Raw genomic sequence first — 12,545 nt, 5'->3', positions numbered from 1 at the left:
AAAAATGGCAGCCGTTTTTGTCAGTTTTCAGTAGATTTTGAATTATATGAATTATTTCTATTTTGCTTACAACTTTTCCATTGCAGCTTGATCTTGTTGAACTGTAGCATAACAAAAAAATTCAGACTTAATGATGGAGACAAATTGGATCATTCATTTGCTGCTCCTCTTGTCAGTTACCATGGTGAGTTTTAACATTTTTTTAGCATGTAATTCCACTTTCAGTTTTCAGAGGTGTGACACAGATCTTGACTTCTCTGGCAAATATGGAAATACAGAATAGAAATTCTTGTCTTGCTCTAATGTAAATCTCCAGTAAAGGACAATTCCCTTTAACAGTATATCCTGCTTTTAATGCCTGTGTAGTAACTAGGGGACATACAGAAGTTTGAAATCCTTTCCTGCCATTGATCACAGTTGTGTTCTCTGCTAGCAATGGGTTTTACAGCAGTGATGGGTTCTGACCTTGTCGCCTTATACCCATTCATGTCAATGGGAAAACTTCCATTGAGTTCAACTAGAGCAGATGGGACTCATGATAGACAGACAGACTGATAGATTTCTAAGGCCAATAAGTACGCAATGGTCAGTGAAAAACTTTTAATTGTCAGTCTTCAGTCTGACTCTCCTTATTTTCATAAGCTCAGAATAATGTGTCCTCCATATGACTAAGTAACACATTAATCACCCATTTCCTTTGACCTCACTGTTGTGGTGTGGTTTGTTTTATGCTTTATGAAACTATAGAGGAAACCAAACAGCCCTAAAACAAATCAAAAGCCCCAATAACTTCAATTAGTAAGTCTTGTTTCATAGAAAATTCTTTGGGGCTTGATCCAAATTCCTTCAAAATCAGTATTCACCCTTCAATTTACTTCAATGGGCTTTGTATAAAACCCTTTATCTTCTTCTGATTTTGTCAATACATTTTATTCTCTTCCATTATCAACTGAAGTCTTATCATGTCAGATCATCACTTCTGCCCTCAGGCAGGGGCATTTTATTTTGATTTAACAGTAAGAACACTCACCAAATGAACAGGAGGAAAATCAGCTTGTCTGTAAAGAGCTCTAATGGCTACTTTTTGGTGAAATTGTGCTAAGAATAATAATAATTGCAAGCTGCTTATATGTTAGCATGCGAACCTGAAAACCAAAAGTTCCACTGTAGCAGTTACAGAAAAAAGTGCTGTGAAAACAATGATAACATTCCAAAATATATATATTTTAAATCTAATTTTTTCCTAGTTTTTTGCCATTGCGATACCAAATGAGAAGAATCAGAATGTGACAGAAGACTCCACTCAGCTGAGTGTAACTAGGAATAAAATTATGACAGCACAGTATGAATGCTATCAGAAAATTACGCAAGATCCTATTCATAGTAAAGAAGGTAAATGGTTTTTCTTATTATTTATTATTTGAGTTACCATAGTGCCTAGGACTAATGGACTAGAGCCCTGTTGTGCTCGATGATATCCAAACACAGAACAAGAAAGGTGGATGGATGGATGGATGGCCCCTACCCCAGAGAACTTATAATCGAAGAAGCAGTACATAGAGGAAGAAGACAGTAGATTTGAATTGTTTCACTAAGGAACTTTAAAGTTCTCCTCCTTCCTTGTCTTATCAGTAACTTTTTTTATCTAGAATACGACTTGCATTTCTGTAACTTTCAGGAAGACAAGCATGTGATTTTTCTTAGCAGTGGGGAAGAATATTTAATTGGTAGGGAAAGGTCCTGCAGTACGTTAGCTACCCCAAAACACTACTGCCTACAGACCTAATGCTTTATTTATAAATATGGATAACTAAAATATTCAATTCCAACCCAGACAAAAATGAAGAAAGTTTATCCACCTATAGCTATTATAGGTACTTCCATCCCTCTGGACCAGATGTTTCATGTGCCTATGAAAATTGAAAGCATCTGCATGTTAAACAGGTGATGTAAATACTTAACTGGAAATGTTCACATATTGGACCATCCTTGCTTTCTTCTAACTTCTGGGTCCTAGAAATATTCTTTGCCTTTTAAATAGTAACCCACTTTTGACACAAAAAGCTTACAGAAACTCATGAAAATATTCAAGAGGAAATTATTCACTTTCCCTTTTTAAATCTTTTTAAAAAAATATTGGAATCTTAGAAGGTGAGAGAAGAGAGATTTTACACTGATTTTTTTTTCTCCTGATTAAATTATCATCTATGGTCAAGACAAATGTTTATGCAGTTTAAAAATAAACATAACTCTTACAGATCTGTGCCTTCCACATGGCTATGGGCATATTGTATAGCTCTGCTGTGTAAATAAGAGCAAGGAAATGGTCTTTACAAGTTTGTTCTTTATCCTAACATAGACTATTTTGATTTTAACTGGTTAGTTCAGTCACTTGTGTCTCAGGACTGTGACTATGTAATACACTGCGTAGCTCTGGCATTGAGTATAAAGTGCAGATTAGGCCTTTGTAGTCACAATTATGGTGAATGATGACACATTTTAAATACATCTTAATGAAAGAAATGCACATACAAATAAAGGTACTCTTCTTATCATCGGATCAGATGGAGTTTTAATTAAAATATTTTGGCTAAGATTTTACTTCATCCTTTAAAAGCTCATTCCAAATCATTGTTTAAAGCTTTTTATTCAAGAAAAGAAGGTTGCTTTTGATTGAAATATTTATGTTCTGTGTTGAAGAATTAAAAACTACACATAAGAGATCTTATTAACTGATAACTGTTAGAGAAATTATTTGGTTTATATGCTTTCTTTCAGATTTTACATATAATTATTGTAAGGCTTTTGTGAATGCAGAATCCAGACTTTATCATCTGATTTCTCTATATTTGTGCAGGTCCTTACTGTAATAGAACATGGGATGGTTGGTTGTGTTGGAATGATGTTGCAGCAGGAACCGTATCAGTACAACGCTGTCCTGACTACTTTCAGGACTTTAACCCATCAGGTAAATGTGTATGGACCTGTATGCCAGGTTTGTTAGGCTAAATGGTATGTGGGAGTGATTTAATCTTCTTCTTGCTCTAACCACCAAGCACAGATCAGTGGCTCAGCTCCTTGGCAGCTGCTACTACAAAAGATTCCATGTTATTGCACACCTACTGGTTGTATACACCCGCTCCTTGCCCAGGTCCACTGACCACACAGACCCACCGGCAGGACACTCCCCACTGCACCACCACACTGATAATTGCCCCTGTGAGCCTGTATAGGTTAGAAAAATAAGTTGAGGGTAGCGCAAGGTTTGTTAACATGTGTTAGTTAACCCAGAATGTTTCCCTAGTGTAGACACATGTTAATACCTTTTACCTCAATTCAGCTGGTCACAGTTAACTACTTTTCCCCCATGGTCAACCTTGACCTATTTTCTTAATTGAAACATGCCCTCTGTGGTCATGAGAATGACATCAACCTGAGTGATTCTGCTGCGTTTGGGATCTCCCAGTGCCATTTCATGCCTGGGAGTATTTGGCTAGGTGTTGGCAGTAAAGCGTTCACAGATAAAGCAATTCCTTCAATGACTGTCAACATTATAAGCAATATCTCTCATGACATTTTCTTTCCTCTCCAATTCTAATTTATTAGACTGAAATGTCAGATTTTAATTTGGATCCCTGACTGTCACATAAGACCTTTACATCTTCTTATCATGCCATCTAGTTCTCTAATAGTTTGTGTGATATAGTTTTAGAGTAACTAGATTGAAGGATGGGAGAATATTTTTGTTTGCTTGCCCTTGCCAAGCAAATACAATGGCTATGAGGTTCTCAGAATTCATATTAATGTAAGAAAGCTCTCTGTTCACACTAATAAATCTGTCTGTACTTTGCTAGTTTTTATAGGCTAAGAAATACTAGAGATGGAGAAACAGACATTGAGTATTGACTATTTTTTTGCTTGCTTTTTCTTCCCCATTTTGGCTGGCTAAAGAAAAAGTGACAAAGATTTGTGACCAAAATGGAAACTGGTTTAGACATCCTGAAAGCAACAGAACGTGGACAAACTACACCCAGTGTAATCTCCGTACACATGAAAAAGTAAAGGTAGGAAAGGAGTGCACGTTACCATGGATAGGAAGCTCATTTGAAAAGTTTGTAACAGTCTTGATGAAACCTCAAATACCAGCAAAATTGTCAGTCATTAATATACTAGTTTTTTCATAGCCACTTAATTCCCATATGTGTTCTTACAGTGTGTTTAGAAGGGGGGACAGCAACAAGAGAAGCAACAAGAGAGGAAAGCAGGCTAAGCAGACTCAAAGGGCTGGATTCTGACTTAACCATTTTTAGACCAGCATGCCATCATATAATTTAGTGCTGTCACCAGAGTTAAAGTTGCATGGATAACTTTAGTTTTGACACTTCCAATTTCAGAGTGCTTCATTTTGCAGCCATAACATACTTTTAATGTTGTTTTGAATTGAATTTCCTACATTATTTTAAAAAAGAGTAAAAATAAAGAAATGTCATCATGTAGGACTATGCATCCTTGTCTTGTTCAATGGGGATGTTAGTAGACCACACAGAATCTATTTACATAGGTCCTGTAGCTTTAACATCCTACACAACTGTCTCAATGTGGATATTCTAGGCCAAAGGTTTTAATTAAGTCTGTGGAAGTCAAGAATCTGTACTATAGTCCGATGCCCTAGTCTTGGTTGGGGGAGTTGATTTCTCATCTCAATTCCTCACACAGAACCCAGTTATTTGGGTTGTATGCAGGTGGAGAGGATTTTTCCCTCTATGCCTGCATTTCCATTTACGCAAAATGGGGGTAAGAAGACTTACTGCATCATAGGTGTTTTTGTGAGGCTAAATTCAATAACTGGATGTTTGTACATTGATAATCTTGCCTGGAAAACATTAGGTAAATTCAAAGTGGCGGTAGTGTTTAATGTGCTGCTTACTTCAGATTATTAATGAGGATACATCATATGTTGCCAACTATTCCTTAAACTGCTCTTTATAAGTGTTTATTTTTACAGTGTTTTCTTTACTGCCTAATTTTTCAAAGTTCTTTAATTTAGCTTGCTGAAGATAGATTTAAGACACAAGTTTAATCGCAGCTATTTTTGAGTTATCATTAATTTATTTCATGCTCTTCCTGGGATGCTGATTGAAAGCTGAAGTTCTAACATGGCAAATGTAGGCCCTGTTTGGAAGGAAATGTCTTTCAAATGCTTAGAAATGCTTAGAAAAACCCACTCCTACAAGTGTTCCACGTGAAAGGATTACATAAATGCAACTCCAAACCATTATTTTCTGCTTTGCAGAAGAGCAGCATTATTGGATGAATCAACCTTTAGCCATGAATGTTCCTAGGAGAGTAACGTAAATAGCTAGGACTACGTAAATGCACAGAAAAAAATTAGGAGTGTCTATTAAAAAATGATGCATTAACTGATATACAATGGGTATTAAACATGACTGCTACTAATGTTACGTGCCATATGGAGAGAGAATCTTCAATGGCTTAGGATCCTCTTAGAGTTAATCACAGGACCTCTAGAGCTGACTCACTATTGATCTATAATATTTTTCATTTTCTTAATCTATTACAGTTGTTCTATGTGTAACAAAGGTCTGCTGGGGTGTGCTTTTATCAAGTGTATTTTTGTTTTCCTCATAATGTGTTTTTTATTTTGTTACTTTATTGCAGACAGCCCTGAATTTGTATTATCTGGCCATCATCGGGCATGGTCTTTCAATTGCATCACTTTTGATTTCTCTTGGCATATTCTTTTATTTTAAGTAAGTATATTTAAAAATGTTTCTGCATCTTTCACCAGCCTCCCTTGGCTACAATAATCCTGGGTAATCAGGCAATTTGAAATACCTGGTACCTAAAATGTTAATAAGGGTTGAGTGGAGGATCCAAATTGAATATATGGGTTTGGATCATTGAATGTCTTAGCATTCAAAGGTATATCATAATAGGAAGGAAAATTCTCCTATTTCCCAGAAACCTAAGAAGGTAAAGGGTATGACCAGGGAGAAGAAATAAATCATGTTTATTATTGTCTTCTGGAACTAATGCCTGATTAAGGTGAACAATTAAGAAAATAATTAAGGATGACATTCTTTTGAATGATCTAGAGTAACTGTCCTGTCTCTGGCTTTATATTCCATTCTCTGCATTCTCACCTATTCTTTTTTTTTGGCATTGATTATAGGAATGTATACACCAAATTATGGATACCCATATATCAGTAATAATTGGCCAGGTGAATTTTTTGTTTACTGTCAGGTACTCTGTCACCCATCCCAGCTTTTGTTACAATCCTGAGCTACAGTAAGGAAGCATCACTGACTATTCCTGATTGGCCTGAAGTTTCAGATGGTGTCTGGCTGGCCAAAGGTTTTTTCAGGTGTGAGCCTGGGAAATTCTCCTCTGGTACTGCTGAACTGACCCTTTAGTGTAATGAACTAATAAACACTAGTTGACAGCTATTACACTATGGGACTGCTCCATCTTAAAGCATTTAATGGGCTTGTTCAGAGGGACCAGAGGACATTCCTAGACCTACAGCTAAAGGAAGGTGAGTACCGAACAGCAAGATACTCAAAATAATAAAGATACTTTGGGATAAATCCCTGTCCTCCACACCAAGCCCAAGCAGCCAGGTTTGTCTCCTCCTCCATCCCAAAACAAAGAGAGGCAACAAAGTTGCTTTTGAGTCTCTACTGCTAGTTTGAGGCTGCAATAGCACCCACGATGGTGTGGCTGCCTCCAGGAGGAACAATGGCCAGTGGATTTGTGGACTGTTACACCCATCTACCCCTATATCCTTCCTCTTCTATTCTAGCCTTCAAACTTAGCTGCTTAGGTCATTCAAGAAGCACCTGCAGAACTAAGGTTTCTGGGATATTGACTCCCTATGCAACTTCCTCAGATCTTGAATGATGAAATTGTATCAGCTCCACTGTGTCTTAGGCCTGTGGCTGGAGAGGGTGAGATAGGATTCTCTCCTAATAATGTTTTAAACATTCTTAGTAGGTTTTAAAAAGCTTTGAATGGCTCTTTTCCCAATCACAAAGATAACACTGAAAAAGAAAATAAGAGAGGGAGCTACCAGGACTGTTAGAAAGCCACAGAGGTCATGGAACTGGAGAGTGGCTACTTAGAGAAGAGTCTTCATTCGACAATAATTTTTTCTTATTGTTTGAGTGAACTCTGCTGACTTCCAAGTCTGGAAGAATCCAAACTTTTAAAGACGGATTAATCACTATGATAAGACATGGATTTGTAAAGCATATTCACTTGATTAACTGAAATAAGAAACAAAGTAAAAAGATGAATGACAAAGATTAATTGTTCGCTATGAGGTATAGTGAGTGTATGGAGAGCCCAGAGTTTCTATTTGTCAAGAGAATGGTTTTATGAAGAAAACTGATGCTTCTCCTCCCACTTCCTCCAGACTTTTCTCTGATTCCTTTGCTTGCTATAGAATGCCATGTGGTCACCGAGCATCAGGGAACTAATGGCAAATAGCATATGTTTTTTAAAATATAAAAACTAGGATGAAGAGCAGGAAGCTTAAATACGTCATATATGAAATGTTATGCATAACATGACAAAGGCTGTATATTAACTACATGAGGTTTAAGCAAGGCTCCATTGAAGTCAATATCAAAACTTCCTTTGACTTCAAAAGAGCTAGGATTTCACCCATCTTGGCTGATAATGGAATTTTTTGTTCTTTCTTGATGCTTCTTAATACGAGAGAGTTTGCGATGATAACCTTGTGAGACCTCTGATGGTCCTCTCTGATATAGACCGAGAGTTCAGTCCTCCAGACAGTTAGACTAGAAGACTTTAAGCCCAGAAGGGACCATCATGATCATCTAGTCTGACCTCCTGCACATTGTAGGCCACAGAACCGCTCCCACCCATTCCTGTAATAGACCCATAACCTCTTGCCGAGTTATTCAAGTCCTGAAATGTAAAGACTTCAAGTTACAGAGAATCCACCATTTGCTAGGGCTTAGTAACCGTTTAAACTAGGGCTCCCAAGCAATAAAAAAATAATCATGATGAATCTCAGTTTTAATCGCTCTGTTAAACAGAGCGAATAAACTCCTGTTAATCTCCTTTTACTGATCTAGGTGGGCTCCCTTCAGCTGAGCGAGACCTTGTTTGCAAGGGAGGGTGGATTTTACCTTAGGGACTCTACATGGGGCAGGGAGGAGATACTAGTGCAGGGAGGCTGAGCTCACCAGCCCCTGTTCTCTATGGGATGCCAGCTGACCAAGGGCATTGGGGAACGGTGTGGGGGGCAATGTGTTGATCCCTGGAACAAGAGGCATGGCACACGGGGACAGGGGTTAGTCTCCAGAGCGAGGGGCCAACTGAGGGCTTTGGGGCACGGTGGGGTCAGGATCCCTACCTCTCTGCTGGAGCTGGAATGGGAGCCACTTCCTCTTTCTTCTTCTGTTCTCTTTCCACCCGCTGGTAATGGCTTGGGTTACTGCGCCTGACCAGACACTGTCAGATTCCTCCCTCCCTGCCCAGAGGTATGCAATTAACATATTAAAAAATTAATGTGTTAATTTTGTTTTCAGTTAATCACAGGCATTAACTGTGATTAATTGACAACCCTAGTTTAAACCTGAAAGTGACCAATGCCTCATGCTGCAAAGGAAGGCGAAAAAATCCCAGGGTCTCTGATATTCTGACCTAGGAGAAAATTCCTTCTCAGACCCAAATATGGCGAGATGCAGAAGCCAGACACCTGGGAAAGAATTCTCTGTAGTAACTTGGAGAAATTGTCCCAACAAATGTCCCATCACTGGCTATTGGAGATATTTGCTACTAGCCGTTGCAGATTGGCTACATGCCATTGTTGGCAGTTTCATCATACCATCCCCTCCATAAATTTATCAATCTCATTCTTGAAATTAGTTAGGTTTTTTGTCCCCATTACTCTTATTGGAAAGCTGTTCCAGAACTTCAATGCTCTGATGGTTAGAAAACTGTCTAATTTCAAGCCTAAACTTATTGATGGACAGTTTATATCTATTTGTTCTTGTGTCCATGGTGGTGCTTCACTTAAATAACTCCTCTCCCTCGTTGGTGTTTATCCCTCTGATGTATTTATAGAGACAATCATATCTCTTCTCAGCCTTCTTTTGGTTAGGTTAAACAAGCCAAGCTGTTTGAGGCTCCTCTCAAAAGGTAGGTTTTCTATTCCTCTGATCATCCAAGTAGCTCTTCTCTGCACCTGTTCCAGTTTGAATTCATCTTTCTTAAACATGGGAAACAAGAATTGTACACTGGATTTCAGATGCGGTCTCACCACTGCCTTGTATAATGGTATTAACACTTCCCTGTCTCTACTGGAAATACCTCTCCAGATACCTTCTAGGATTGCTTTAGCCTTTTTCACATTGGTGGTTCATAGTCATCCTGTGATCAACCAATACACCATTTCTTTCTCCTCCTCTGTGGCTTCCAACTGATAAGTCCACATCTTACAGCAAAAATTCTTGTTGTTAGTCCCTAAGTACACGACCTTGCACTATTAAATTTCATTCTACTTCAAATACTCCAGTTTTCAAGGTCATCAGACCTTCTTGTATGATATTCTGGTCCTCCTCCATATATTCTGGTCCTCCTCATCCACAAATTTTATCAACACATTCCTACTTTTTGTGCCAAGGTCATTAATAAAAATACTAAATAAGATTGGTCCCAAGATTGATCCTTGAGGAACTCTACTAGTAACCTTCCTCCACCCTGACAGTTCACCTTTCAGTATGACATGTTGTGGTTTCCCCTTTAACCAGTTGCTTATCCACCTTTCAATTCTCATATTAATCCCCATCTTCTCCAATGTAATTAATAATTTCCCATGGAGAACTGTATCAAATGCCTTACTGAAATTCAGGCAGATTAGATCTACTGCATTTCCTTGGTCTAAGAAATCAGTTATCTTCTCCATGAAGGAGATAAGGTTGGTCTGGCACAACCTACCTTTTGTAAAACCATGTTGTATTTTATCCCAATTACTGTTTACCTCTGTGTCCTTAATCACTTTCTCTTTCAAAATTTGTTCCTAGACCTTGCAAGACTTCCCACTGTGAGTAATCTCATCAAAGACAACAGGGCTAATTAGGATAGTAAACACTACACCTATTAATTGTTATTTTCATGATAAATATGAACCTTCAGCAGGCTGATTGAAAGTTATAATCTCTCTTTCTCTCTTATCCTTTCAGTTTTTGATATATCTTATCTTATCCCTGAATAGCCTAATAGTTCATTGGAAACAGAGGGGCTAATCAAAATCTCACCCAAAGACTTCTATTCACTTTGTTTGGTCTGGGTTAGGCCAATAAGGGCAGTATGCAACTGGCAATTATATGCAAAACCATCTTTTAGGTATATCCAACTGAACACAGTGAACCTCCAATTTAGGTGCATGCTTTTCAAGATTTAGACTAAGATTTTCAAAACTCACTAGCAATTTTTGATGCATCAACATCTGAGCGCCCAAATGAGACACCATAAAGGGTTATGATTTTCAGAAGATAGGTGCTCAGTATTTTCTGAAAATGTAGGCCCTTATGTGGTGTTTCAAGCTGGGCACCCAAAACCACTAGACACTTCTGGAAATCTTAACCTTAAACCACAATGTTCATGTTATTCTGCTTCTCATGAAAACTGTAAATTTGTGTGTACGTGAGTGTGGCTTGTAATTCTTCAGTAAGAACTATGTATATTATGGAGACTTTTTTGTTAATTGCTCACTGTTGCATAAAATAGACTGATGAAGAACCTGTGAGTGCAAACACTCACTTGGCACAGAGAGGGTTTTACTGCTGCTCTAAAACTCATAAAGCGTTCTAACAGATTGAAAATCAAATGCTGTGAAAAAAATGTTTGGGCATTGAATTTTTGAACAAATTTCAAGGTGATTTGAAACCACAGTCATATTAAAGCTTGATTTTCACTGTTTGGAATAGAAATCCATGTCAATTTCATCTCAGCTTGTGACAACGCTATCAGTGTTTACAGCAAAGCCAGGTGGTTAGCATTGCTACTATTGAAGTAAATTGTAAGAATGTTATGTTTGTCTAATTCTCTAAGGCAATGGTTTCTCTGGAAGAAAGACCCGATATCCTTAGAGAATGACATGGAAAAAATCCAGACCCACAAACCACAATTTCTAGTCTGTGGTTATGCTGGGATACAAAAGGAAATTACAAAATTTAAAGGGAGCTGAGGAAAGGCCTCTACAAGATGTTCTGATGGGATACATGCACAGATCTTGTATAGTATTTTTAGTAGTACAAAAATGTTTGAGGATCTAGCCTAATTCTAGGATGTGTTATGTATTGGCTGATATTTGTTAAGGTAATTCATGGCTTTAACAGATGGTGCTTTTTTATTGTTGTGTGGGAGCATATTTGGAATTTTGTGTTTCTAATGTATTTATGCTTTTAGTGAAAACATTGTTTCCCATATGATATCTGCTGGACTGCAGTTCATTAAAGTATTTTTAATGCTGGTTGGAAAATACTTTTCTCCATGGAAAATTTAACCTTTTTTGTCAAAACCCTAAAACTTTTTGATTTTCAGCTGAAAAATCAAAACTTTTGGAGAAAGTAGACTTTCTGCAAAAGCTTTCATTCAGTCAAAAACCAAAATGTTTTATTTTCCACAGAGAAAAGTGTTTTCCAAGCAGCACTAAAAATACTTGAATAAACTGAAGGCCAGCTAATATCATATGGGAAACAATGGATATGCGGATTTTGTATTTTCTGTATGAAAAGTTTTGTCATAGCTACAATTTTGTTGGATAACTCACTTCATTGACTTTAGAATCCACTGAAATATTTTGGATTCTCAATACAGAATCAGACCCTTTGGGGGGTTCAAGTTCTATTTGTGACTGCCCAGTAGAACTTCTTGTACTGGTTCAACTTTCTGGTTCTCCCATGGCTCTAAGCTGATAGCATACAAACACTGGACTTGTGTGTTGTGTGAACTAACTGCACAAAGCTGGTGCAGTTTTGGAAAGGGATCTGTGAAAGAAAATCAGGGGGGGTGTCCCCACATTGAAGTACCACACACACATCTTACTTGTGTATCATATAAACTACCTGCTAAACCCGCTCTTAAGAAAGATTTAAAATAAAGAGAGGGCAGAGAAAGGATGGGGCAAGTGACAGTTTTCAAGTACAGAGGGGAGGGAAAGGGTTTGGAGGAAGAAAGGGGGAAAATCAATTAGAAACAGAGACGTTGTTGTACTGGATCAGACCTGTGGTCTGACTTGTCTAGTATGCTATCTCCAACAGTGGCCAGCACTAGATGCTTCAGAAGAAAGGTGCAGGAAACCTCATAGTAGACAGACATTGGATAATCTGTCCCTCATGAAGGTCTCATGCCAAACCCTGGTAGAGATTGGTTTAAATCCTAAAGCAGATGGTTTTATATCCCTTCCCAAAAAATGTCAGCATTAGCTATTATAACTCTGGAGAGTCTTGTTATCTATATAAATGCCCAACCTCTTTTTGATTCTT

The 12,545-nt window shown here is 37.9% G+C and overlaps 1 protein-coding gene across 3 annotated transcripts in view; it reads left to right on the top strand.

Annotated features, from left to right (window-relative positions):
* Nucleotides 1-12,545, top strand: part of CALCRL (calcitonin receptor like receptor) — a 94,356-nt gene that overhangs the window by 49,414 nt on the left and 32,397 nt on the right. For all 3 annotated transcript variants that reach the window (XM_084642924.1, XM_084642925.1, XM_084642926.1), the window contains 5 exons: nucleotides 87-184; nucleotides 1,248-1,392; nucleotides 2,858-2,968; nucleotides 3,952-4,064; nucleotides 5,680-5,771. In XM_084642924.1, the coding sequence (XP_084499050.1) occupies nucleotides 131-184; nucleotides 1,248-1,392; nucleotides 2,858-2,968; nucleotides 3,952-4,064; nucleotides 5,680-5,771 (515 nt within the window). In that variant the 5' untranslated portion in view covers nucleotides 87-130. The remainder of the gene's footprint in view (nucleotides 1-86; nucleotides 185-1,247; nucleotides 1,393-2,857; nucleotides 2,969-3,951; nucleotides 4,065-5,679; nucleotides 5,772-12,545) is intronic.

Source organism: Lepidochelys olivacea (genome assembly GCF_965140295.1).
Source record: "Lepidochelys olivacea isolate rLepOli2 genome assembly, chromosome: 11".
Lineage (NCBI taxonomy): Eukaryota > Metazoa > Chordata > Testudines > Cheloniidae > Lepidochelys > Lepidochelys olivacea.
The sequence above is the reverse complement of the archived record's forward strand: the minus strand, read 5'-3'. Positions and strand labels throughout refer to the sequence as shown.